At 48.1% G+C, this 27,954-nt stretch overlaps 2 protein-coding genes across 3 annotated transcripts in view; one reads left to right on the top strand and one right to left on the bottom strand.

Moving 5' to 3' along the window:
• Window positions 1-4,608: 4,608 nt before the first annotated feature.
• On the top strand, window positions 4,609-18,670 carry PSMC1 (proteasome 26S subunit, ATPase 1). The gene is made up of 11 exons (XM_027569383.1): window positions 4,609-4,682; window positions 8,641-8,694; window positions 9,463-9,559; window positions 11,511-11,635; window positions 11,858-12,043; window positions 12,193-12,321; window positions 13,130-13,226; window positions 15,341-15,530; window positions 16,039-16,190; window positions 16,789-16,943; window positions 18,309-18,670. The coding sequence occupies exons 1-11, from the start codon at window positions 4,680-4,682 to the stop codon at window positions 18,441-18,443; spliced, it is 1,323 nt and encodes a 440-aa protein (XP_027425184.1). The 5' UTR covers window positions 4,609-4,679; the 3' UTR covers window positions 18,444-18,670.
• A 138-nt stretch (window positions 18,671-18,808) lies between these two features.
• NRDE2 (NRDE-2, necessary for RNA interference, domain containing) overlaps window positions 18,809-27,954 on the bottom strand; it is a 48,708-nt gene continuing 39,562 nt past the window's right edge. The window contains exons 11-15 of one of the 2 annotated variants that reach the window (XR_003515620.2): window positions 26,850-27,790; window positions 25,910-26,048; window positions 20,903-20,974; window positions 20,199-20,412; window positions 18,809-19,374 (exon numbers count right to left, since the gene is read on the bottom strand). Coding sequence is in view for 1 of the 2 variants with exons in the window: in XM_027569382.2 (XP_027425183.1) it covers window positions 20,287-20,412; window positions 20,903-20,974; window positions 25,910-26,048; window positions 26,850-27,790 (1,278 nt within the window). In the remaining variant the exon portion in view is untranslated. Of the gene's footprint in view, window positions 20,413-20,902; window positions 20,975-25,909; window positions 26,049-26,849; window positions 27,791-27,954 lie in introns of both variants that reach the window. The other variant, XM_027569382.2, reaches the window with a different exon arrangement.

Raw genomic sequence — 27,954 nt, 5'->3', positions numbered from 1 at the left:
GAAAAAGAAAAGCAAAGCTGGTGGCATCACAATTCCAGACTTCAAGCTCTATTACAAAGCTGTAATTGTCAAGAGAGTATGGTACTGGCACAAAAACAGACACAGAGATCAATGGAACAGAATAGAGAGCCCAGAAATGGACCCTCAACTCTATGGTCAACTCATCTTTGACAAAGCAGGAAAGAATGTCCAATGGAAAAAAAGACAGTCTCTTCAACAAATGGTGTTGGGAAAATTGGACAGCCACATGCAGAAGAATGAAACTGGACCATTTCCTTACACCACACACAAAAATAGACTCAAAATGGTGAAAGACCTAAATGTGAGACAGGAATCCATCAAAATCCTTGAGGAGAACACAGGCAGCCACCTCTTCGATCCTCAGCCGCAGCAACTTCTTCCTAGAAACATCGCCAAAGGCAAGGGAAGCAAGGCCAAAAATGAACTATTGGGACTTCATCAAGATAAAAAGCTTTTGCACAGCAAAGGAAACAGTCAACAAAACCAAAAGACAACCGACAGAATGGGAGAAGATATTTGCAAATGTCGTATCAGATAAAGGGCTAGTATCCAAAATCTATAAGGAACTTATCCAACTCAACACCCAAAGAACAAATAATCCAATCAAGAAATGGGCAGAAGACATGAACAGACATTTCTGGAAAGAAGACATCTAAATGGCCAACAGACACATGAAAAGTGCTCACTCGGCATCAGGGAAATCCAAATCCAAACTTCAATAAGATACTACCTCACACCAGTCAGAGTGGCTAAAATTAACAAGTCAGGAAACAACAGATGTTGGCAAGGATGTGCAGAAAGGGGAACCCTCCTACACTGCTGGTGGGAATGCAAGCTGGTGCAGCCACTCTGGAAAACAGTATGGAGGTTCCTCAAAAAGTTGAAAATAGAGCTACCCTACGACCCAGCAATTGTACTACTGGGTATTTACCCCAAAGATACAAATGTAGTGATCTTAAGGGATACGTGCACCCCAATGTTTATAGCAGCAATGTCCACAATAGCCAAACTATGGGAAGAGCCTAGATGTCCATCAACAGATGAATGGATAAAGAAGAGGTGGTATATATATACAATGGAATATTATGCAGCCATCAGAAAAGGGAAATCTTGCCATTTGCAATGACGTGGATGGAACTAGAGGGTATTATGCTGAGCGAAATAAGTCAGTCAGAGAAAGACAAGTATCATATGATCTCACTGATATGAGGAATTTGAGAAACAAGACAGAGGATCATAGGGGAAGGGAGGGAAAACTGAAACAAGATGAAACCGGGGAGGGAGACAAACCAGAAGTGACTCTTAATCTCAGGAAACAAACTGAGGGTTGCTGGAGTGGAAGGGCGTAGGAGGGACGGGGTGGCTGGGTGATGGACATTGGGGAGGGTAGTTATTATGGTGAGTGCTGTGAATTGTGTAAGACTGATGAATCACAGACCTGTACCCCTGAAACAAATAATACATTATATGTTAATAAAAAAAATTTTTTTAAGACAATGCAAGCTACCACTAATAATCACTTTTGCTAATGGGTCATTATGTCATCTTTGGTATATGACACAGAAGGACTTAGAAGACTTGAGTGACATTTTCATTACTAATTTCTTTCCTGTCCCATTTGTGTGAACAAGAGTTCTCAGCCCAAGCATCTATAAAAATGACAGATAAGAATAGAATTGATGAGGGAACCCTCCCTTGTCCAATCAATGTCATCGTCATCCACAGACAGATGAAGTCGAGGGAGATGTGTCTGTCGGCTCTGTTCAAACAAAACTCCAGGAGCTCTTAACACGTGCCCAACTTGAAGAACTTTGGAGCCACTTTCAATGCTGAAGGCTGTGATTCTAGGGTCAGAGACCTGCCCACTCGAGGACGCTGCGTGCTATTCTTAATTTCGGCTCAGATCATGATCTCAGGGTCTTGGGACCAAGACCCACCTCGGGCTACAGGCTCAGTGTGGAGTCTGCTTGTCCTCTCCTTCTGTTCCTCCTCACCCCACCCCTGTTCTCTCTCTCTCTCAATAGATAAATTAATTTTTAAAAAGTGAAAGAGGGAGGCAAAAGTGGAGTCAGAGAGAGACATGAGGACAGAAGCAGGGCCAACGTTGCCGGCTTTAACACAGAAAAAGGGCTACAAGCCAGGGAATGTAGGTGGCCTCTTAAAGCTGGAAAAGGCAAGAGAATGGATTCTCCCTGGAGTTTTCAGAAAAGACTACACTAAATTTGTGGTCATTTCTTATAGCAGCACAGGAAACCAAGACAGCAGTAAGTGATGGAGTCCAGATTCAGACCCGAGTGTTCTGATACCCAAATCTGCTGCCCTCTTCCCTATAGGGTTACATTGCTTTGGCTCTAACCCCTCCCTGACCCTCCGTTGTGAGTTAGGTGTCTGTTTTTCCCTTTTTTTTTCCCCCCGTTTTTCACCACATGGTGTCTCTAGTGTCCATTCCTAGCAGCTCTCACCCCAGGGCCTTTGCACTGGCTGTTCCTTCTGTATAGAAAGCTTTTCCCTCAGATATCTGAATAGCTTACTCTCTAATTCCTTGAGTCTTTGTTCAGATACCATCCTATTTAAAGTCAGAAGCACCTACCACCACTGCTGCACAATCTCTATTCTTCCTCCCTACTTAATTTTCCCCAAAGCATTTATCATCACGTAGCATGCTATATGCTTATTAACTTGTTTATTGTAAAAGCCATCAGGAAAGGGAATTCTGTTTTTTTGTTCACCGCAGTATCCTCAGACACTGGAGGAGAGCCTGGCACATGGTGTGCTCAGAAAGTATTTGCTGAATGAATTGTGAGATGGGATGATGAGGTAGGAATTAGGTAGTGATGGAAAGAGAGGTGAGATGAAAAATGACAGAGTCAGAGCAACAAGACTTGACCACTGAGCTGGCTGGGGCTGGGAGAGGGAAAAGGGGAAGCTTCTGGCTTAGGTCTCTGAATGGTGTCATCAGCCAGGATAAAATATACGTGAGGGTGAACAGGTCCTAGGTGAAGATGCTAAGTTTGGTTTTGGATATTTGCAGGGCATCAATGCATGTGTGTGTTTGTGTGTGTACAGAGATACAGAGAATACACACATACTCAAACACAAGTAAAAGTACATATGCAACTATATACATTGTGAAATTCGACTGTTTAAATTCCTGGATATTCTAAACACAGCCTAGTCTAATTACAAAAAAAATATTATTTCTACATGTGAGCAAGACAAAAGTAACTAATGTGACTCTTCATGATCTTCTGAGGGATTTGGGCATTCCATACAATCTTCCCAGCCCCACCCTTTTTTTCTAGGGCAAAAGGATATTCCCTGATTGGGCCAGTTCCTCTGCCCCTTTTCTGAGGGAAATCCAAGAAATGGGTAAAACACAGCTAAAACTAAGGAGAGTAGAGAAGTTTATCTACATAATGAATAGCTAAGAGGAAGCAGGAAGGGGATGGAAAGACTGGAGCACTTGCTCCTTGGGGAGGTTGGAAGCTGCAAGAGTCGGGGCTGCAGAGCTGGCTGTCAATGGGGTGGAGAATATTGACAGGGTCAGCAATAGGGAGAAAAGAGATGAATGTGTTTGCTGTGCATTAAGGCCCTTCTCAATGCAGGTCCTCCAGATTTTTCTTTCGTATTATCAGCCTGTGTTTGTTTGAATGTGACACCACCTCAGGAATTACACTTCTTAGGGTTACCCACAGATTGCTTAGACATTCCATACAACTCTGGCATTTCTCTCAGCATTCAGGAAGGGAGAGTTCTCCTGCCCTCCACCTGTCATACCACTTCATGTATCATGTAGACGCCACATTTGCTAGTGGAGTTCAACTGTGTCAAGACTTTCTATTATAGTATTTTAATGATGATGAAAAAGAGTAATTTCCTATATTTTGTACCTATTGTGTGTGAATTAGTGAAATATTTTTAGCATTTCACAACTAAAATCCCTAAATTGATTAGGAGCAGGACAAACAACAAAAAACAAAAAAGAATTCGTCTCTCCAGTTCAGCAACATGCAGCATCTTGAGCACCTGTTATGGAAGTTTCCAGAGGCCAAGGGGATGCTTGCCTTCTTTCTAATGTCCTGGTGGATGTAATAAATGATCAACTTTACCAACTAGGTGCAAGATTAGTTATTTTGAGACAACATTTGGCATCATCACAAGTCACAAATCATCAAGGGGAAAAAAAAACATCTAGGTAACTCATTAGACAAGGAAATACTCTCAGATGATCATGTTTATTCCAGAGACCAAATAATGGCTTAAATGTTGATCCAAAAGTATATGTCAACTTCACAGTTCCAAATCCCATTCCAGTTCTTGGCGCAGTAAGTGAAGTTCACAGTTACGATTTTTGCATATTTTAAATATTTTATATTTTCACAGTCGTCTTAGTTCTTTTTACGTCTAGGTCATTGTCCCAAATTGTTGACAATAGCCTAATAACTCCGATTTAAATTTTTTTTAAGATACTCACAAGATTCACATTTTGCTTATAAGTTACATTGTTGCCCCACCGATATAAGCCCTTCGAACGCGACTCCCGCCGCGAGGGATTTGGTTCCTATCGGCTTCCGTAGCCTCCCTCGGCAACTTCCGTTTCTGACGGCCGCCTTGGCGGATGCACTTCCGGCAGCGGTTGTTCGAGCGGCCGAAGCAAGATGGTGAGTGACTAAGGGTTTCGGTCGGTGGTCGCGGCGCGACGGGGTCGGAGCCGGCCGAGACGAGAGCACGAGACGGCTGCCCGAGGCATTCGGTCCGTCCGCTCTCCTGCCTGGTCTTCTCGGGGGACGGAGACTCCCGGAGACAGTGCTTGGGTCGGCCGCGGCCCGGGGCCGACCAGAGGGCCTGGCCCGGGGCACCTGGGGCCGGGGCTCGGCGCGAAGGGTACCCCGGGCTGACTAGTGGGGCGGCAGAGCGGGTCAGGGCGCCCGGCTTTGCTGCTCCGCCGACCCGGGCCCCGCAGAGCGGCGCGGGGAGTTTCAGCGGGAGCCTCCCGAAGCGCCTGGGGACGAGTGCTCTCTGAGCCGCTCAGGTGAAGGGCTGCGCGTCTGAAGAGAGGGAGGGATTCGTTCCGGCTGAGCAGGGGAGAGCGCCGTCGTGCAAGATCGCTCGGAGTGGGGCACTTGGAGGAAGCGTTAGAGACTGACGCTTTTATGACGGGTGGAACTCGGAGGGAACGCTCCTGTGGTGCATTAGGAATAATAAAAACGGCTGGCATGTATTCGTGAGTCTACTAAGCAGGTATTTGCTGAGCATCTGCAAATGGCGGGGTTGGGGGGGCGGTGGGCAGGCTCTTGCTCTAGGCCCTGAGGGCACAAGGGGGTGAGTATGACTACTGAAGTCTCTTTCTTCTTGGAACTTGCATTCTGGACAAGGCAGACAAAAGCCGAAAAAGAGACGTGTAATATGATGACATGGAGCGGGATAGAGATGGGCGGGATGGCCAGTGTTACAGGACTGTTTCCTAGAAAGGAACGGGATGGGGGGGGTGGCTGTTTTACATAGGGTGTCAGCAGAGGTCCCTCTGAGGAGGTGACATTTGAGCAGCAGAGATCTAAGTGAAATGAGAGAGTATCCTGTGCAAATATCTGAGGGGAACGTGGTCCAGGCAGAAGGAATAGTAAGCACAAAGGGCCTGAGATGGGAATGTGTTGAGCCTGTATCCTGAACATCAAGAACGCCTGAGCGTGTAGTGGGATAGGTCTTAGGAGGACTTTGGGATAATGTTCTAAGCATGTGCCAGGTGCTTTTCCAGCACTATTGTTGAAGTATAACTGAGAGGCAGTGTTACGTTGGTTTCAGGTGGACAACAGTGACTGGACAAGTCTGTATACTATGCTGTGCTCACAAGTGTAGCCACCAGCTGTCACTATACGATGCTATCACAATATTATTGACTGTATTCCCTGTATGTGCTGTACCTTTGTACCATTTATCCCTGTGACTGACACATTTTATAACTGGAAGCCCGTACCTTCCACTCCGCTTCTCCCATTTTGCCCAGCCCCCACCCCCTTTCCTCTGGCAGTCACCAGTTCTCTGTGTTCATGGGTCTGTTTCTGCTTCGTTTGTTTTTGATTCCGCATATGAGTGAAATCATGTGGTATTTGTCTTTCTCTGTTTGACTTCACTTAGCTTAATACCCTCTGGGTCCATTAATGTTGCCAATGGCAAGATCTGTGGTTTTTTTTTTTAATGGCTGAGTAATATCCCTGTGTTTGTGTGTATTACACACCACATCTTCTTTATCCATTCATTTATCAGTGGGCACTTAGGTTGCTTCCGTATCTTGGCTACTGTAAATAATGCTGCAATAAATGTAAGGGTATTTTCCAGCATTTTCTTACTCTTCACAGCAGTCCTTGCAGTAATTCTTATCCTCACTTTACCAAAGAGGAAACTGAGACTATGTGGCTGTGCTGTAACAACAAACCCTGTTAGTGTTTTCTAAAGGACATGCAGTAGAGAAACACACAGATATGGGCGTCCAGTAGACCTGAGTGATGCCCAGCCACATCTCTGACAAGTTCTGTGATAATAGGCAAGTCAGTTAACATCTCTGGGCCTTGGTTTCCTTATCCGTAAACTAGAGGTAATGATAGTACCAACCTCATGGTGTCTGTAAGAATTAAACGAGATGATACCGTGAGAACGTACACTGCTTGCCATATAGTAAGGCCTTAATAATGGGTATATTTCTTACTGTTATTGGAGACTGAGAAACATCATGTAAAATGCCCCACACACGAAGAAGTTTGGGACCTGTTCAGGAAAATGTCCTCCTGTGGGGCCAGACCTGCAGGATCATGAGAAAGGTAGATGAACGTGGGAAGGGTCAGTCGCAGCCAGTTTGGCAAGAGCCAGGTATGCCACTGTAAAAAGTTTGGACATTACACCATAAATGCTACACCATCATGATACATTACACATAAATGTTGAAGGTTTTTGAGGAGAATGAAAGGATTAGCTCTTTGTTTTAAAAGGTAATAGCTGGATTGGTGAGGGGAGAAACTGTTGTGGGAATCTCAGTTGGGAGGCTAGAGTCCTGGATAATTGGATAATTCACCAATAACAGTGTATTGCTAGTAGTTACTTTGAGTCACACAAATGCTGAGTGGTTTATGTGCATTACCTCATTTTCAGTAACGGGAGCTAGTGTCATCCCCACTTTCCAGTTACGGGTGCCAGGGCTCAGGGAGGTGACCTGACTTACCTGAGGTGACATAGCCTATTAGTGATGGAGTCAGAATTGAAACCTGGATGCATCTAATTCCATAGCCCATGTTCTTAGGCTTGTTGCAGTTCCTCATCTAGAAAGTGGGAATAATGAACCCTACCTTGAAGGATGGTGTAGAATTAATGAGATAGTGAAGGAAAATGTCTAGTATAGACTTAGTCACATAGTAAGAAACCCACAAACATTAGCTGCCCCAGCCAACAGCAAATTTCTTTAGGAGGTAGAAGTAAGTACTTGTTAAAGGCCTATAATTTGAACAGCCTATTGCAGTATAACTAATTCTGTTAACCAAAATTTCTCAGAGCTCTTAAATACCTTCTTCAGAGTAAAGCACAAAATTTGAAGAATCCTGCATGTAGGGAAATATATTTGACCCTAACTCTTTTAGGTAACCATGATATGGTTGTTCTGTCTTGATAATTAAGCTGGCAGTGTATTAATTTAGAAGTGCTTATGTGTAAGTGATTTGAGGGGAATAAAGGGGCCCCTTTATTCAGGTAAGTTCACTATTACTTAAAATGCTATCATTTTTGAGATTCTGTTCGGTGTTAAGTATTGCCCTGTAACTGAGTGGTCTGTTTTAAAGTCCAGAATCCCATGAGCTTATTAACACACTGAATTCTTGATACTTTAAAGTGATTCTGCTTTTCAGGTTGGCAAGAAAGACCTGCCTGAGAGCCCCAGGCTTTAAAGATGGGAGGTATATAAGTTGATATTGAAAGGAAAGTCTCCTGAGTCTTGGTGTGATCTTAATAAGGAGTAAATGACTGATAAATGATTGTTGAATAGGTAAAATTATTTAGCTTTGATGGCCTAATTTCATGAAATATACTCAGTCAAGTAGTTTTTTTATTTTTTTTAAGATTTTATTTATTTGAGAGAGAGAATGAGAGAGAGAGAGCACATGAGAGGGGGGAGGGTCAAAGGGAGAAGCAGACTCCCTGCTGAGCAGGGACCCTGATGCGGGACTCCATCCTGGGACTGCAGGATCATGACCTGCGCTGAAGGCAGTCGCTTAACCAACTGAGCCACCCAGGCGCCCAATCAAGTAGTTTTATAATAAAGAATGTCAAGCTCTATATTTTCCCCTCACAAAGGGGTAGTCTTAGAATCCCAGCCTCCTCATGATACAGATGTTACATCAGATTTTTAATAGAATCGTCCTTGATTTAAGATGCAATCAGTTGCAAGGAAACTAACAGCTTTTCAGGAAAAAAAAAATTCTGCCATGCTAAATGTACGTGTTGACTACAGGGTACACCTTAAGTTCAGAGATGTTAAAATGAGGGGGAAGTCTTGGTGTCTTAGAATCAGGAAAATAAAAAGGATGTTCTTTTGAAGTGATCATATTCTGAATGTATACCTCTGATTTCTTTTTTCAGGGTCAGAGTCAGAGTGGTGGTCATGGCCCTGGAGGTGGCAAGAAGGATGACAAGGTAAATAAGCCAGATAGGTCTGTGATGCAAGTCAATCGTGGAACATATCCTAGATCTCAGTTAAGAAGTTCTTTGGGGATTCGTGACTTTGAAAATGCAAAATAAGTGATCCTGTAGTTATTTACCCAGCCTGGCCTACAGGTTCAGTGTCTTCTTCATGTTTTAGAAAAGATTATTGACCTGTCAGGTAAGTAGTTATGAATTAATGGTTTTTAAATGTATAAAATAACATTATGAAGTGTTAAGTTGCCTGTAATTTTAGTGTTTAATTTCTTCAGATGTGAAGAATTGTCTCAAATTATCTCAGCTCAAACTTTTGGTATATAATTCTGAATTCTGACCTCTAGTCCTTATTGAATAACCATCACTGTGTATTATAAAGAGAAAGATCAGTTACGTTCACCAATTAAAATTGCAGGAATGTAATACCTACTTTGTTTTTTAAAGATTTTAGTTATTTGAGAGAGAAAGAGAGACAGAGCAGGGGAAGGGGCAGAAAGAGAGAGAGAGAGAGAAACACTCCCTGATGAGCACGGAGCCCAATGTAGGGCTCTATCTCATGATCCTGAGCCAAAACCAAGAGTCAGACGCTTAACTGACTGAGCCACCCAACTAGTTTTAATTTTTAAAAAGACAGTTTTTAATAGCATTCTGAAAGATAAGGAAAATTACAGCCACTAGAAATAGATGATGGTCCTACAGAAAGAAGTTTGTGTTTTGATATGATTTGTGTGGTTTTTGTTTTTCCTGCTCTTCTAAAAATTCAAGGACAAGAAAAAGAAATATGAACCTCCTGTGCCAACTAGAGTGGGGAAAAAGAAGAAGAAAACAAAGGGACCAGATGCTGCCAGCAAACTGCCACTGGGTAATGACACAGTCCCTCCTTGCTGTCTCTTGATTCCATTGGGAACTGTCTGTGTGTATGTAGCTTAGAGATCTGAATATGGAGGCAAGAAATGGGGTGGCTGAAGCTCTGACTCTTCTGTGTGGCACTCCAGGACACTGGAATAAAAGCTATAGTTTAGTTTTAGCAGCGTACAAAAAGTATACAGCTGTGTCTTACTTTAAGAAACTCCACTAATAAAAAAAAAAAGAAATTCCACTAATTTCCTTTAACCGGCTCCTCTAATGTTTGAAAAGCGTAGTTTTAGGTTAGAAAACTCAGGTTGAGCTTGAATAACTTAGAAACACACTTTTTCCATGAAGAAATGGAATGCCATTGTGTTGGAATTCACGTATTGTGATATATGAACAAACTGTTTCAATGACTTCGTACTGGACATAGACTAAACCTCAGACCGGGTGACCTGACCCAGGCCAAGCCCCTGCCATTCCCCTTGCTCTTTGTTCACACAGCCCTGCCTTGTGTTCTTTGACTCTTATGCACATTAGGACTTTTTTTTTTTTTTTTTTGAGAGAGAGAGAGAATGAGCACACGTGCACAGGTGGGGATGTGGAGGCAGGGTGGGGAGGGGCGGGGGGGGAGAGAGAGAATCAAGCAGGCTCCATGCCCAGTGCAGAGCCGGACATGGGGGCTTGATCTCACGACCCTGAGATCATGACCTGAGCCAAAATCAAGAGTTGGATGCTTAAGCAACTGAGCCACCCGAGATAACTCACACATTAGGACTTTTGCCCTTTGCTTAAAAATGTTCTTCCCTTGGGGTGCCTGGGTGGCTCAGTGGGTTAAGCATCTGACTCTTGATTTCAGCTCAGGTCATGATCTCAGGGTCATGGGATCAAACCCCATGTTGGGCTCTGCACTCAGCTGGGAGTCTATTCTCTCTCTCTGCCCCTCTCCTCCCCCTTCCCCTGTGCTCTCTAAAAATAAATAAATCTTTAAAAAAATGTTCTCCCCCAGTCCTTCCCATGGCTGCCTGCTTCTCATCACTGAGGCTCACATAACCTCCCCCACCCCCATCTAAACAAGTCTCTTCCTGCTGAGATGAAATAATTTTTAAAATATTGCTTGGTTAAGGATGAAGGGAGCCAGACAACGAAAAACATGCCATTAATCTACCATAATGAATCAATATGGTATCGGTAAAGAATAGGTCATCAGATTGCCAGAAGAGCACAGGAGTCCGAAAACAGTCGAGTTACATGGATAATGAGTGTATGGTAAAGGTGATGTTTGAGTTCTCTGGGGAGAGGGTGAGTTGTTTAACATAAATGGCTGTCATCTTTATTTGCTATTGAGAGAAAATGAAATTAGACCCCTTGCTTTTTGCCAGATGGATTACAGATATGAAAATAAATAAATGAAAAATTAGGAATATATTTAACCTTAGGGAAGGAGAGACATTTTGAAGAAACCCAGAAACCACAAAGGAAAAGACTGACATTTTTTGAGACTTTAAGCCAAAAGAAACAATGCAAAAGAGTATGGAAAAAATGCTTGCCACGTATGTTAATATCACCAATATTTCACAGTTCTCCCAGGGGTGGATTCCTAAGCTCGCCTGTAGCAATGTATTCTGACCGGACAGCACTTGTACCTATTTTTATTAACACAGATGGGGAATCAAAAACCAAAGCAAACCATCTTTGGGATTGTTGAGTTCTTTTTTTCTTACAGTTCACTTAGCAGATGTCATTCAGACCTCGTCCCTGTTTTTACCTGCTTGCTTACAACTGCCAAAGTTCCTTTTCCCTTAGCATCTAGGCACCTGCTTACTTATGGTCACCAAACCTTGAATTTTTCCGTCTGTTCAACTAAAATCAGTTTAAGTGTTAACCTTTTTTCCTTAAGAACGAACTTAATTAATTGCAAACTTAAAGCTCCAAATAGAATAAAACTTTCTTTTTAATTACAGTGACACCTCACACTCAGTGCCGGTTAAAATTATTGAAGTTAGAGAGAATTAAAGACTATCTTCTCATGGAGGAAGAGTTCATTAGAAATCAGGAACAAATGAAGCCTTTAGAAGAAAAGCAAGAGGTAATTGAGAAATTACTGTAACTTTTGTTTTACAAATTAACAGTTTTCAGTACTAAATGGAATTCAGTGAATAAATGAAATTCAAGTAGTTGACCCATTCGGACTGGCTGCCTTTTAAAAGCATCATCTGCTTTGTAAATGTAGTAAAATCTAGTAAAACTATCAGCCTCATCTGCTTTTTAGGTCTAATCTGCTTTTCCTTCATGGCGTATTCTTACATAGGAGGAAAGATCTAAGGTGGATGATCTGAGGGGGACCCCAATGTCAGTAGGAACCTTGGAAGAGATCATTGATGACAATCATGCCATCGTGTCTACATCTGTGGGCTCAGAACACTACGTCAGCATTCTTTCCTTTGTAGACAAGGATCTGCTGGAACCAGGCTGCTCTGTCCTGCTCAACCACAAGGCAAGTTGATGGTCTCTAAGTCCCTAGGAGTGCTTTCTCCTTCCTCTCAGATCTGTCCATTTGTGCCGCTCTGCGATTGGCGTTGTTTTGCTGTGAATGGATTACGTGAACCTCACATTTCTGCATTAAAACTTAATGTTCTCTGTTAGGTGCATGCTGTCATAGGGGTGCTCATGGATGACACGGATCCCTTGGTCACAGTGATGAAGGTAGAAAAGGCGCCCCAGGAAACCTATGCTGATATTGGGGGGTTGGACAACCAAATCCAGGAAATTAAGGTAAGTCTAAGAACCAGCTTTGGGTTTCTAGATTTTTGGTTTCTTACTGCAGTCTCATTTAGGGTGCTTAGAGTTATTGTGCATATTTTGTTTTTTTCTTTAGTGATCAAACCAGTAACTGACTCAGAGCTTGCCAATCGTGGAGTATTGTATTTGTTAATCTGAGTTAGATAATAGAAACAACAAATTGTATGATTGTTCGTGCAGCAGCTGCAGCTTCGTCCTTTTTAGGTGCAACGTTTACTTATTATCTGTGTGGATATATAATGTTTCTGTTTGTGTTGACTTCAGCTGGGGCTATCTGGAAACCTCCAGTGATGTGTGGGGTGAAGGGAAGTGGTCTTTTAGGTTGGCTGTGAGCCAGCCATCTCATCTGTAGGGGGTCATGCAGAGCTGTCACTGGTCACCGCCAGTGACCTCGCAGACAGCTGGGAAGTAGCCATCATGTCTGTTGGTGTAACAGCAATCAGAAAGTCTTGCCAGCTCCGGTCTGTAGTTTAACTGAAAATGGTGTATTTTCACTTTAAGTTCCTTCTGCTCAGGACGAGCTTAAATGTTGCTCAAGGCTGACTTCTATGAGAAAGTGAGAGGGAAACTGAGTGCAATAGGAAGGGGAACTCAGGGAGGACAGATGTTCTCTTGTCTGTCCCTGCTGCTAGATGAAGTCAAGCATATTGTCTCTAACAAGAGTAAGTGACATTTTAGCTTATTGTTGTTGAAAGTGAGATATGTCCAGGATGCCAATTCATGGATCTGATAATTCTAGGGACAAAGCATTTCATTTTTACCAAGTATTTGTTTTCAATAGGAATCTGTGGAGCTTCCTCTCACTCATCCTGAATATTATGAAGAGATGGGTATAAAGCCCCCAAAAGGGGTCATTCTCTATGGTCCACCTGGCACAGGTACGTATGGTCTGTGTTTGACACTTTCTGGGCGTTCAGCTAATCTCTTGAGCTGTGCATTAGTTTGTTATAATTATTTAATTCTTGAGTAAGGATGCCACCATTCCTTAGTTTAAAACAAGGTTTTCTAAACATTTTGGACATTTTCTGAGTAAATATGGAAATGTACCTATTACATAAAAGTGTATTTATCTGTAGAGTAGATGCTAAAAAACTGAATTACCTTGGACTTGAAATTGTAGACTTAATAGATTTAATGTGTTAAAAACAATAGTAGGAATTGCAACAAAAAATAAGCACCAGTAGGTAAACCCCATCCCCCAAATGCCTGCTCAGTGGATTAGTATTTATAGTTTCTTAGGACTCCTCTCTGTACTTCAATATATTAGATTTATATGCTATAAAACATAAGACTTTCAAGTATTCATAAGAGTAATGTGAGTCTATTAAAAATAGTTTGTAAGACACCAACCGGGATGCTCAACCTTGGCTGTACATTGGAATCACTTTGGAGCTTTAAAAAATACCGATGCCTGCTCCCATCCCTAAAAATTCTGATCTGTTCATCTGGAGTGTGGCTGGGTATCAGAGCCATGGTGGAGAACCACAGATTTAAAAAGCTATTCTGTGCTGTTCAGATTGGGTTCATACTCTGGTCCACTGTACTGAATGAATAGAATACTGGATGAAGAGATGCAGGTAAAAATGTACATTTGGTTCATTATGCAATTAGCTGACCTGAATAAGTTGTACAGTCCAGGACTTAGCAGTTCACTGCCATGTAAATTCCAAAGGAAGCACAGTTGAGTGAAGGCATCACTGAAGATTGCCCACAGTGGAGGCACTGGGAGACGACTGAACTGAGAGGCGTGGAGCTTTTTTGCAGCTCATCATCTTACAGGCCAGGAAATTCAGAGAGGCCAGTGACTAGCCCAAGGCCGCAGGAGCTCTGGGAGTTGAGCCCGTAGTGGGGCTGGAGGTGCAGCTGGGGGCCGCCTTTGGTGCACGTGCACGGCCAGGGACTGATGCGGGGCGAGGCACAGGGTGGCAGGCCGTCTGGAGGAGGAAGAGCCTGGCTCGGTGGTCCCGCCAGCTACTTAAGTGTCCCAGCGGCTGGCCGTGGCTGCTCCTGGACTCAGAGGCCATCCGCTTAGGAGGTCCTTTTCGTCTTCCGTTCACCACACCTCACTGGTAGTATCAGGGAGAAGTCCATGCTTCTGAGCCCCCACACCTGCCCCTCCTCCTGCGACGTTTTGTCTCAAAGCTTAGTGTCTTGTCCTCCTTCCCACTTGAACTAAGTCTTCCGTGTCACTCACCAGCAGCCTCTGCCCCCTCCCGCCCTGCAGGCCTAAGCTTGGTCCTTTATGGGCTCTGCCTCTAGCTGCCCGTGTCCTGATGCCACTGCTTGGCCCTGTGCCCATGTCCTCACAACAAAGGGGTCAAGGTCTTCTAGCCCTAAAGTTCACAGGGTGGCTGCCACAGCTCTTGTATTTGACCTGAAATAGAAATATCAAGGAATGGAGCAGGATTGGAAATGTTTGAGCTCATCCCTGAGAGGAACAATCCTCACGAGGGCACACCAGAGACTGAGAAGTCTCTAAGAGTTTTCAATAGTTCTCAGTTGTGGGCTTCATCGGGAGCTGGTCCTGTCTAAGCTGAGCCCTAGGCAAGCCCACCCAGCACAGCCGTGACTCTCAGCCTCAGGGATCGCCGGCCTGGTGCTCCAGATCAGAGTGTGTTTCCTTAGGTCAGACCTAGGGTTCCCAGGCCATTTTCCCATCACGGATAGTTTCATAGGAATTGAGTTTGGATCTCTAACCCTGGTTGCATGGGTCAGGTTAATAATCTATGCAACTCTGAATAACCCAGTAAAATGTACTTTCTGACATTGTAATGGAGAATTAGGAAGATAGTTAAAAATAATCAAAACGTTATTTAGGTTTTTCCTCGATTTTCTCTTACCTGCCTCGGAGAATGTTAAGACCCCTGAATAGGGGTATGCCTTTTCAGTCACAGGGATCTGCCCATTTCTGATGCCCATTTAAGTAAGTTTTTAAGTTAAAACAGCACTTAAGGGTTTTTTTTTTCTCTTTTTCTTTTTAAATATAAAATAGGTAAAACCTTATTAGCCAAAGCAGTAGCAAACCAAACCTCAGCCACTTTCTTGAGAGTGGTTGGCTCTGAACTTATTCAGAAGTACCTAGGTGACGGACCCAAACTCGTTCGGGAATTGTTTCGAGTTGCGGAAGAACACGCACCATCCATCGTGTTTATTGATGAAATTGATGCCATTGGAACAAAGAGGTACACTTCTCTCTTACTTTGTGTTGAGCAGAGATAAAAACCCCGGAGCTCTTCTCTGAGAATGATCAAGTACTCCCTGTATGGCCTGCATGTGGGTTTGCCACAGTTCCTACCATACATGGTGCTCTGGGTGCTTTAGGCTCCTCTCTCCCAGGTGCCAGGTAACCACCACCCAGGAGTTGTGACTGCCTGGAGATTCGTCTGCAACTGTGTCCTGAGGCAGAGCCAGGCCTCATCTAGACTTTAGGGATACAGCCACTGTACACAAGCCTCTGCCCTTAAGGAGCTCCCGGTAGGGTTGGGGGCTCAGATAGCAAACATGGGAGACTGAACTAATTAATGATATAATCTCGGGCATGAAAATTTCTACAATTTAAACAACATAATCTGGCAATTGGGAGGGCATGATTTTGTTGCTAGAATTGAGGGCGTCAGAATTTGAGTCAGAGGCGTTTCTGTCATTTCCCCTTCAGCAGATCAGTTAGGTTTTCACTCTTCTTTTTCAAAGATATGACTCAAATTCTGGTGGTGAGAGAGAAATTCAGCGAACAATGTTGGAACTGCTGAACCAGTTGGATGGATTTGATTCAAGGGGTGACGTGAAAGTTATTATGGCCACAAACCGAATAGAGACTTTGGATCCGGCCCTTATCAGACCAGGTCAGATTGCTTGTTCCATCAGGGACAGCTACTGTGTTTATGTGTGACTGTGTTTAAGTGCACGGGCAGGGGATTTAAGAATGATACATATCAAGGCAAATACATGATTGAAGTGCAGAGTAACTTACTAAAAACAGTGTCCCCCGAGGTCGTGGTTAAGCGAGGACATGATGCAGTGGGTGTAGCGTGGCCCTTTTAATTCCAATCTTAAGTTGTGATTTTTTCTCTTTCCCGTAATGGATATTCTTTTTTCTGAAGGAATAATTCATATGCTAACTCAGGTTCATTTTTTTACATTCAGGTCACACCAGGAAGCAACAGTAGCTAATTTGTTTATGCTTTTGTAATGTTTTTAACATGCTCTTTTTCCACTATATAGGCCATTCAGGAGCCATTCCTTTATTTCTAGGGGTACCAGAGCAGAGAGGATTTCTTTTAAATGGGATGAATTCAAATGTAGACATTTACAAACTACAGGAAGGATGTTCACTTTTCAGGATTTGGACCCATGTGACTGAAACAGCGTGAGTGAGGACACAGGCTCAGGCCCGCCTGGGGGCTATGCAGGGCTGTGACTGGAAACCTTTTCTACCCACAGGTCGCATTGACAGGAAAATTGAGTTCCCCCTACCCGACGAAAAGACTAAAAAGCGCATCTTTCAGATCCACACAAGCAGGATGACACTGGCCGATGATGTGACCCTGGATGACTTGATCATGGCTAAAGATGACCTCTCCGGTGCCGACATCAAGGTGAGAACCTGGGTTGGGTTGTACCTCTCAGTTTTGCGCGTGTGTGTGTGTGTGTGTGTGTGTGTATATGTGTGAGAGTGTGAGAGCGCGCGCACACACAAGTGCAAGGCCTGGCAGCACCGAATCTGGGTCCGTCCTGCTCTTTCTGTGGGGACCTGGGTTTTTGTCAGGTGTAAGTGCCACAGTCAGGTCAGGACAGCACCCGTGGGGCCTTTTCACGCTGGTGCCTACACTGAGATGCGTATCCTTGGCCTCCATAGAACTTTTACTCACCAACACAGAACTAGGTTAGTGTCTGTGTTGGTGAGTAAAAGCTTTTTTTTTTTTAAGATTCCATTCGTCAGAGAGAGCGCGTGCGCACAAGCAGGGGAAGCAGAGGGAGAGGGAGAAGCAGACTCCCCACTAAGCAGGGAGCCCGACGTGGGGCTCGATCCCAGGACCCCAAGACCATGACCCACACCGAAGGCAGACAGACACCCAACTGACTGAGCCACCCAGGTGCCCTGTAAAAGCTCTTTTTAAAATTGAAATTATTTTGGGCTCCTGGGTGGCTCATTTGTTAAGCATGTGCCTTTGGCTCAGTTCATGATTCCAGGACCGCCTCCCATCAGGCTCCCTGCTCGGTGGGGAGCCTGCTTCTTCCTCTCCCACTCCCCCCTGTGTTCCCTCTCTCACTGTCAAAATCTTTAAAAAAAAAAAAATGCAATTTCATTTTAAAATTTTACACCAACTTTGTATTTTGAAAAATTTGAAGTCTTCAGAAAAGTTGCAACAGTAGTAAATACCAGTATACCCATCACCTTGATTTATCAAATGTTACCATTTTACTGCTTTGCTTTATCTTTTGTTCATAAATACACTTTCTTTTTTGCTGAACCATTTGAAATATCCTGAGGGCCATAACCAGATAGAAAATTCAATGCCAGGATTGTGTTTCTGTCACATGATGTTGAGTGGGTTCTTGTTTTACTTTTGGCAAGTGATGACTGAAAAATGTATCACAGTAAATACTGTCCTAAGACTTACAATTAGCCAGAATACATGTTCTCTTCTGACCATGGGTAAATGAACTGGATGGATGCTCTGTTGCCTCTTAGTGTCCTGGTATAATTGCATCTGGTGCCCAGGAAGGAATGTGGCTCTCTGTAACGAGTGGAGCATTGAGAACTCCCTCACCAGGCCACCCCACTGGTTACAATGTGAGCCAGTCCTCGTTCTCAAAGCCACCTCAGATCCTCTGAGAAAGTAATTAGAAAGTTTAAGCAATTTGTTTAGTCTGTCTTACACCTTATTTCAAAGTAGCTCTCGAATTGATAGAATACTAATAAGTATTTCCCTTTCTGAACATACTGTTCTTTCTTACAGGCAATCTGTACAGAAGCTGGTCTGATGGCCTTGAGAGAACGTAGAATGAAAGTAACAAATGAAGACTTCAAGAAATCTAAAGAAAATGTTCTTTATAAAAAACAAGAAGGCACCCCTGAGGGACTGTATCTCTAGCGGACCACAGCTGCCTTCAAGGAAATGATTGGGGTTGTCCCGACCCCTTGAAGGGATGGGAGGTTGGGGTAGTTGCCCAGAGGAACCCATGTTCCAGTTGATCTTTCTTATTAGCAAAATCTCCTGTGTACCTTTTTGAGTGTGACGTGTAGGATGCCCCCGAGGCTGCCTTCATCTGTTGGTCACGTGCAGTGCTCTGTCCCTAATAAAGCGTGCTCCTTCTCAAACTCCTGTTTCTGGAGCCTCCACGCCTGGCGCTCAGCAGCAACAAGCAGGTGGACCTGGGCATAGGGAGGCTTCTGGGAGGTGACAGGGAGTGCGGACTTCCAACACCTCTTGCCCTGCCTCACACGCCCAGAGCCGGTGGCAGAGCTGGACAGCAGCTAGTGGGAAAGCAGGACCCCTAAAGCCAGTGGGCTCTGCCGTTGAAGAGTATGGCTCTGGCTTCAGAAGGAAACAGCTTTTCATTTTGGAAGGTCTGGAGCCTGTGGGTTCTTAGCACTCTGGGGCAGGAAAGGAGTAGTGGGGTTCCTAGTAGGACTCTCCACAGGCCCTGGCTGACGTCCCTCCCCCTGCCCTGGCATCCCTCGTTCTCAGGTTCAGAAACCTCATCCATCTCCAGGGTGTTCAAAACCACGTCAGAGCTTCCCTTCCCCCCATCTGTTTCCAGCACTCCTCTCCTTTCTGAGCAGGTCCGTGTGCGAGCCAGGGAGTGAGCCGGGCAGACACGGCAAGCGTCCACTTGGCTGGCTGGCCGGCCACCTTCCTCGGGGGCTCTGACTCGCCAGCCTCCTTTTCCAGCTGTTTCGCACCAAAATTCTGTTCCACGACACTGGCTTTTCTGGATGAGGTGCCAAAGAACGACAACGTTGGCAGAGGCGTTGCGGTTTTGTTTGAGAGCCGGCCTCAGAGAAGAGAAAGCAATTTCGTCCTAGTTAAATATTAATGGTTAATAACTGCATGCATGTCCTCTTCAGAAGAAAGTGGTCTGAATGTGGATATTCACATTTCATTCCACTCATAACCCTCAGACATCAAGAAGGCGGCCAGTGCGGGCCTCTGTCCCGAGCAGCGCTGCTGCACCGTGAGGGCGTCGCGCGGCCGGGCTCACGGGCGGGCAGGGTCTGGTAGGAAGCCACCAATCCATTCTGCTCTGCTCGGATGGCTGCCCACGTGCCCCCTGCAGCAGGGGTCCTTCCCACACCTGGGTGCTCCTAAGTCTCCAGGGGTCCTAAGTACAAGGCTGCAGCACGCCCAGGCGATGCTGCTGGTCCACAGCTGGGAGGTGTCAAGAAGAGCTTAGGGACCACGAGACGCTTCCTACACTTGACACAGGCCGGAACACCCAAGTTTTCAGGGACTCCAGTGCTGCGGCCTGAAGAGAAGAGCAAAATCCGCTCTCCTGCTAACCAGCCTGGGGAAGAGGTCCTAGTGTTGAATCACCAGACCTTTCCTATCATGACTGCAAGATCCAGAAACCTTGGCAGGGCCAAGAAGGCCAACCAACAGGGCAGACTCGCCATGGCGGGGCTGGGGGCGCAGAGGAAGAGAACACACCGCACATGCCAACCACGAGAGGTTCCGTTGTCACGGGGCATAATTCTTACATATTCACATATATAATATGTAAGCAATAGCTTCTGTGTCATTTGCACATCCAAAAAATGCGCAAGAGCTAAGAAACTGATGACCCAGGTACAAATTACTAAGAACTAAAGCTAGACTTGGAAAACAGAGCCGCTGGAGCACACGCACTTACGCGTGCCCCGTCCTTTGCAGCCTGGCCCCGGCGGGGCAGGTGGCGAGGCCTGGAAGGCAGGGCCTGTTGAACACCTCCTGGTCTCTAGTCCTCGAGCAGAAGCTCCAACTCCTCCATGGGCAGGCGCACCCGGAGCTCCTTCTCCGTCATCAGGTCCAGGACCTCCTGCATCTCCTCAGGGAAGTGCCCCACGGCATCCAGGTACAGCGCCTAGGGCAAGGAGTTCTGCGCTCGCCAGCCTGCCCTCCCCAGCGCCGTCCGGACTCGGCAGCACCCTGGCACCTGCTTCCGGAAGGACACCCAACTCCAAAGTGGGGGTGGAAGTAAGTGGACCCGAGCGAGGCCTTCTCTTTCTAAAGTGGGGCAAGGCTTGGTGGACAGGACAGTCCCCATTTCTGAACACGGCCTGACTGGGCTCGCCAAGGCAGACGCCAAGGCAGACTTGGGGCCCCCGCCCCGGTGTGAGCACCTGGGCTGAACTCTGGCGGATGATGGAAACCCCCTGCCTGCTGCAAGGCCCCCATGAAACACCAGCCCCAGCGCAGGGAGCGGACACACACCCATCAGCCGAGGCTCCCTAAGGGACAGGTTCCCTATGAAACGGTCTGGGATGTGCCCAGTCGCCAGTGACACGGAGGGGTGGGCACCCAGGCAGGAAGGGCCTTGGGCTTGTGCAGATCTCATGGTCTCTGGGACTTACCTTTGCCCAAGGACAATTCTGAAGTGCTTTGTAGAACACGCCTTTGCTCCTTTCTTTGTTTCCCAAGGAGACCTGAGGCAGAGGCGGGGGAGAATTACAAAGAGGATTAATTGAAGCAGAGTCTGAGGCCACAGGATCCGGCCTGTCCACCCTGTCCTGATCCACGCGGGGGCTCAGCCGCTAGGCAGGGGTGCTCGGGGCCAAGGCTGCGTGGCTTTTCCCCTGCACCGATGGACCCGGAGGGGACCGGGCCCTCCGACTTCGGACTGGTCCACCTTCTTCACGGGGGCCATCGTGCCTTGCATCAGAACAGCGCCCAGAACGAGGCCGTGTGCGCGCGACCAGGCTGATGACTTTACACACACAAAATGTCTGCTTTAACGCTTGCCGTTTTCTAAGATCTTAGAGTAATGAGGTAACCGGCATCACTGAATCAGCTCCTTGTTAATAAAAATAGACCTCTGGTCAGGAATTTCAGCCTGAGAGCGCGCAGATATACAGCATATTCTCTCTCCAAGTATAATATCCTTAATCCCAACCCCTAGACACACTGCTCCAGTTTCCAGTGGGCATGGAAAGGGCACATGTGTCCTCCCCACCACCCCCGGATCCGGGTGTGTCCCGGTCCCAGGAAGGGATCTGTTACTCAGCGGCTCCTCGAAGGCACCACAGCTCAGCAGGGCCGCTCCCCAGGCCAGCAGAAACCTGCAGCTGTGAATGGGCACAAGCCAGGCTCATGGAGCTCAAGTCTTTCTGGGCTTTCTCCCCACCCACCTCCTCCACGCTCCCATTCCCACAGGGAGAGCTTTCTAGTGGCTGCTGGCTCTTCCCACCGGATGGCCAGCACGTGGCATCTGGCACGAGACTGACCCCCAGAACCTGGGGGATGCATCTAGAGACTCCAGCCTGTGGCTTAGGAGCTCTGTCCACTAAAGATGGCCTCCCTTCCTTTGCAGTTCCTTCAGGTTAACTCTCACAGAAACAGGGACTAACTTTGGGCTACAGCCAGCACCTGAGATGGCGGGCCTTCGCCACCCCCAGAGCCAGCTGCAGAGCCCGGGGGACTCCTGTCTTCCCTCCCCTCCAGCCCTTCCGAGGCTGGACCTCTCTGAATTCATACGCAAGGAACGGTGAGAGCTGTCCTTCCTTCACACACCAGAATACTCCAATATCCTCTCACAAACTTAGGACACAGTTTCCTTGTTCTTGAAAGAAGGAAAAATTGTACTGTCCATTCTCAAGCCCTGTATTTGTGAGGCTCACTGATAACCCTGGAATCCAGCAAATTCAGGTACATCGGTTGGCTAGACTCCAGTGAACACTGCTCTCTGCGATTCCCTTCATCAGCCACTGGAGAACGCCTAGGCTACCAGGTATGGGAGGGCTCCATGCCAGGCAACAGCGCTGTGCTGACCCTTGGTTGTCCCCGTGCAGGATCTCATATTCTGAGACCCAACCTAGTACCCACCCTCGGCCTCTCCCGAGAGCAGAGCCTCCCCTGGGAAGACGAGCTGCCCTGGCTCTCTGCGTCCGTCCTCACCCTCTAAGTTTCCTCGTCCTGACAACCCGTGCCTTCTGGTACCATTCCTAAGTCCAAGCTGAAGCAAGAGCGACAGGCGACTCCCACATGCTATGCGACCCCGCAGTGTCAGGATGGGGTGAGCACAGAACCAAAGGGGACGCAGCCGGGGAAGGAGCAGAGCGTGGGGGCCACCTTCCCCGTATGGCCGACTGGTCTGCAGAGTGAAGGGGTGCCAGGGTCTCACGCAGAGGCCACTCTAGTCAGGGAGGGAGCCTCACACACACACCCCAGGAGGGACCCAGCCAAGAGGACCCCGGCGACCGGAGGACACAAGTGAGTGGGCACAAGACAGGCTCATGGAGCTCAAGCCCTCTGGGCCCGCCCCCCAAGGCCCGAGCCCGGAGAGCAAGAGGGCCTTGTGCGGGGGCCACTGCCCCTCCACAACAGCAAGTGCGCAAGCAAGGGATCACCTCCTCGGCCCCCGTGTACCCTCCTAGCTGGCGCGGGTCGCCCCCAGCTGGCGGAGGCAGCATCAGCGGAAAGGGAAACGCCTGAGGGGCTTTGGTAAAATTTGACTCTCTTTTCTCATCTGGTTGTAGACAAATCTGAGCAGCTGTTAGTGAACACAACTTTTTTAAAGTAACTTGACCCAACTGATACCCAACCCAAACAAAAAGCTGTTTCCACAACACCCGGAGTGCTCCGGGGAGGAGGCTTACGTCCCCATGACCAGCAGAGTGAACGGAAGATGACTCTTCGCCCTCCCACCGGCTCTTCTAAGCGCTGGCCTTTCGATGAAGGCTGACCTCCGCCCGCTGCCAACACGGGGGAAGAAGAAATGATGCTGGAGGGTAAAACAAGCCAGGGACTACAGAGGGGCCATGGCTCCTTCCGCTTGTAAGATTATTTCACCAGCTAACGTTTCATACACCGTCCTTTCTTTCCTGATTGTGTAGCTGGATGACCAAACTAAAGAACTCTCACAATCTTGAAAAGCACTGCAATTCTGGGTGCCCGGCTGGCTCCGTCACTGGAGCATCTGCCTTCGGCTCAGGTCGTGATCCCGGGGTCCTGGGATCGAGCCCCGCACTGGGCTCCCTGCTCTGTGGGGACCCTGCTTCTCCCTCTCCCTCTGCCTGCCGCTGCCCCTACTTGTGCTCGCTCTCAAATAATCTTTAAAAAAAAAAGAGAGAAAAAGAAAAACAAGAACTGCAATATTAGCCAAAACAACAAAACAAGGTTTGGCAGAACGTGTTTACACATGCAAGGAGAACGGCGCATTTGAAAGCGCCCTCGCAGCAGAGGTTTCAAGCGGAGTTCCAGCGTTAGTGGGCAGCGTTCACTGGCCAATCCCGCCCCTGTCCCACGTGCTCCGTGGCCAAGAAGCAGCTGTAATCCCTCCATCACTTTTGCAGGAAAAAAAGCAAGCGCATAAACAGGCTTCCGTGCATATAGATCTACACATGTGTGCACACACGTGCACACACATACACACACACGGGAAGGCACACGCACACACAACCAAAGCACCAGCTCTCCTCCGCGGAGCTGGCTCCCTTCGGCCCTCTCCTCACCTTGCATTCTGGCCCTAACTGGACTTTTTCATGGGGTTATCAAAGCCTCGGGAGCCAACCCAGATGCCTCAGGAGCTGCAGGAGAAGTCATGCTCAAACTCGTCCTTGGTTCAATGCTACCTCTTTCCAGAAAGACAGAAATTCCTTAAGGGCCTGAATCTTCTCTTCCAAGTCAAGGAGAATTTTTCTACAATCCAACCAAATTTGGCTCAGGAAGATTCTTTGTAAAAATACCCTAAGTCCATCTTTGCCCTAACCACCTCTACCGACAACAGGGGAAGTTAAACTGGCAAGTCTGCAAGCCCTCCCTTTTCACATTTCAAGGTCCTTCATTTGCTTACAAAGACTCACACGGTATCAGCACTGGAAATTTGAGGGAGCACCTCCCCTGCTCCTTCGGCTGAGTGGTCCCACCACAGGAGCGGCGATGAAACGGGAAGCCGGTTCTCCGGACTGCGGTCTGCCTGAGCTGCACCCCCGCCCCGATTAACAGGCAGCAGCGACGAATGCGCTGGGAACGCACCATCTGGATTTCTGAAGGTTTCCATTTCACACACGGTCGAAATATAAAACCGGAGCTTTTGGGTCTGATGAGTAAATGTTAAAAAAAAAAAAAAAAACTTTTGGGGCGCCTGGGTGGCTCAGTAGGTTAAGCGTCTGCCTTCAGTTCGGGTCGTGATCCTGGGGTCCTGGGATCGAGTCCCACCCACATCAGGCTCCCTGCTCGGCGGGGAGCCTGCTTCTCCCTCTGCCTCTGCCTGCCACTTCCCCTGCTTGTGCTCTCTTTTTCTCTTGTCAAACATATAAAATCTTACACAAAAACAAACCACACAGACTTGGGTTGGTTCATCTTGATGCCAACTTCTGCCCGCAAGGATGTGCCTCCTTGTCCTGGGTGTGCCGGGAAGCTGCTGTCATGACACGCGGCGGCTCCCCTGCCATCGGGAGTCTAAGAGCTCAGGGGAGGCACACCAAGACGAATTCCAAAATCTCAGATGGGGAAGGCCCAAAGCTCTCCCAGCCCGTAACTTACTTTCTCCACATCTCTTTATACCCAAGTCTGTCATGTGCTGATTGGCAAAGTTCAAATACTTTGACTGCCTTGAGAATTTATCCAGTGCAAATAATCAGAGAGATAAGGAAGGTCACTCCTGGCCTCTAAAAAGTACAATATTTATTAGAGATCACTTGGGTGTGATTTAGTAGCCTTCAGCTGAAACACTCAAGTGGCCCAGGAGACTACATTTCTGAAAAACCACGCAACTTGGCAGATGTATTCCAGGAAATGAGGCATCTCAACCAGGTCCTTAACCAAAGGCAAAGTCACCTCACAGACTCCGCGAGGCCCAAGCAGCACCTTTCAGCCCCACACGCATGTGACCACGATCAAACGGCATCTGCCCGTATTCGGTCGCTAACTACGGGTACTTCTACGTGAAAACAAAGCTGCTCTGCAGAGGCCTCTTGTCAAAACTACATTCTAGGGTGAATCCTACCTTCAATGACGGAACAGAATCAGAACCTGGGAATTCTTATGAACAGAGAGGGCAGAGAATGAAGGTCTCTTTCCAATGAAAGCTCTTAGGCCATTTCTAAGTTGTTGGCTCAAGGAAGTCACCTTCGAGAGAGCCACATTAAGTTCTCCTGCGAACAGCCCAGGGATTATTCCTATCACCCGACCAAAGCGCTGAGGAGCAATGCAACCTGTGTCCCCCTCCCGAGTCCAGAGAGACCTGACATGACTCCACCAGGGTTCTCAGAAGGATTCGTCGAGGCTGAGAAGGTGTGAGGGGGAAAGTTAAGCCCCTGCCAGCTTTCCTGGGACGTGGCTACTGGACACCTGCACGTTCTCCCCTCTGAGGAAGCAGCGGAGGCTCGGCAGGAAAACAGACACTCGAAACATTTTCTTACCAGAAAGTTCAAATACATTCTCCACAGTAAGGGGCACTGGCTGCCGCTGTCACTCCGCAAAGCATTTTCAAACAGGGCTTTGATCCGATGCGTCAAGCCGGTCTCAGGAATTGTGGCGTGGACCTCTCTGCCACCCACCCTGCAAAACAAGGCTCACATGACCCCGAGACCTGTGCTCGCGCCCAGGGCGCCGGCGGGGGAGGTGCGCTAGCCACAGCCAACGTCAGCTCCGGCAGGACCAGCGCGTCAGGGACGGGGCCGTCCCCCGGGTCTGGCGGCGCTGGGGGCGAGACTGCAGACACGAGGGGCCCCCCCAAGGCCAGAGGAAGGCAGCGCCCAGGGTTCCGTGTTCTCTAGGCCAGAGTCCACCCAGGACTCACAATCTCCCTGTGTCTCCGCTTTCGAGAGCCAAGCCCCCGCTTTACTGAGCAGAACGCAAATGCTACCTGGCGGGAAGGAAAGTCCTTTCAATTTAGGGGATGTAGCGAGAGTAAAATCCCAGCGGAAGAAATAAAAAACAAAGTGAAACGCTCTTCAGAGGCGGCTCTGAGGCGTCCGCTGACACGAGGCCAGAGCGAAGCCACGGCCGAAGCACTCCCGGGAGGACACACGCGCCACATCAAGAGACGACACGGGGCGCGCGATGCCGTCATCACCAGGAGTAAGGACGGGGGCCAGGAATTCCTTCCCTCCGGGCTCTGTGCTCAGCACTTCCCTCCCCGGCCCCGCCGAGCAGCCCGCACAGGAGGCGGTCTCGAGAGGACGGGACTCGCCCGAGGCCACACGGCCAGGCCGGGGAGGCGCTGGGGTCTGAACCCACAGTCCCACGCCGGAGCCCCTGCTCTGGCCCGGGACGCAGTTACCACGGCTGCTCCGCCAGGCACCGCGGTCACGGCAGGCACAGCGCAGGGTCTGCGGACGCACGGACATCCGTGCTTACCTCTGAACGCTTTCCACCAGCCTCTTCCTCATCTTCTCGGCTTCAATCGCAAATAGCCACGGCTCCAAGGGTTTGGCAGACCTGGTGATGGCATCGAAGAATCTTCTGGTCTTACTGGCCGCGTGGGACCGACTCTGAATCTGTACGTAGGCCCTCCACAGAACCTGGTTGCCCGGGTACCACCGTAAGGCGTCCGAGAGCACCTGCCGCAGAGGAGCCACGGGGCAAACGCTGACTCTCGCGTGGAAGCGGAGCAGGCTCGTGTGCGTCAGCGTGACGGCCTCGAGACCGCGGCCCGGGCTCTGCGCGCAGCCGGGCTCGTCCGGGCCACAGCCGCCCGGGGAGACCGAGCCCCGCAGCTTCGCACACGCCTGCTCGTAGAGCCGCACCGCGGCATCGATCCCCACGGTCAAGTACTGGAAGAGCATGAAGCACTGCAGCGGGCCGGTGAGGCGGTGAGAGGCGTCGGCGGGAGCCGGACCGGAGCCACAGCTCTGCCCCCAACAGTCCTGCAGCGCGTGTTCGTAAGCCTTCCGGGCCTTCAGAACGTGAACGGCCAAGACCGGCCCGGAGTAGGGTGCGTAGGGACCATTCTCCGTCAGTCTGGTCAGTATGTGGACGGCTCGGGCCGTGGCGGCCCCTCTCGCGGCCGGCGAGAGCTCCAGCTCCAGCTCCAGCTCCAGCCCCGCGTAGAGGCGGCCGAGCTCCCAGAGCTCGCACCCCCGCGGTTCTCCGCTCCCCGCCAGGCTGAGCGCCGCGTCGAACACCTTCCTGGCGTCCTCGGTGTTGCCGAGCAACCACTCCACATGTGCGTACTGCTTCCAGAGGCAAAAATTGTTGCGGTTTTCTGGCTCCTTAAGGAGGTTTTTGGCGAGTTTTTTGCAGTTCTTTCCTTGCGACTTTAACCTCTTCTTGTTTTTAGTGTGCAGACACCAAATGACCTGGAAGTAAAAAAGAAAAGGACTCCCAAGTGCGCTGTGATTTTCAAGCAATCCCTTTGTCCTGTGCACTTCAGAAAGCGACACGGGCGTCTACACTTCCTTTCTTCATCACATGGCTGCTAAACACTTAGGCTCTCCGAACTGGACAACATCAGGATTGAACC

This window comes from Zalophus californianus, chromosome 6 (genome assembly GCF_009762305.2).
Source record: "Zalophus californianus isolate mZalCal1 chromosome 6, mZalCal1.pri.v2, whole genome shotgun sequence".
Taxonomy (NCBI): Eukaryota; Metazoa; Chordata; class Mammalia; order Carnivora; family Otariidae; genus Zalophus; species Zalophus californianus.
Note: the sequence above shows the minus strand (reverse complement) of the source record. Positions and strands in the feature narration are given on the sequence as shown.

Excerpts from the sequence above, each read along its gene's own strand:
- PSMC1 (XM_027569383.1), top strand. Across the intron at positions 9,560-11,510 it reads TGCCAGCAAACTGCCACTGG|TGACACCTCACACTCAGTGC; the intron begins GTAATGACACAG and ends TTTTAATTACAG. Across the intron at positions 12,044-12,192 it reads CTGTCCTGCTCAACCACAAG|GTGCATGCTGTCATAGGGGT; the intron begins GCAAGTTGATGG and ends GTTCTCTGTTAG.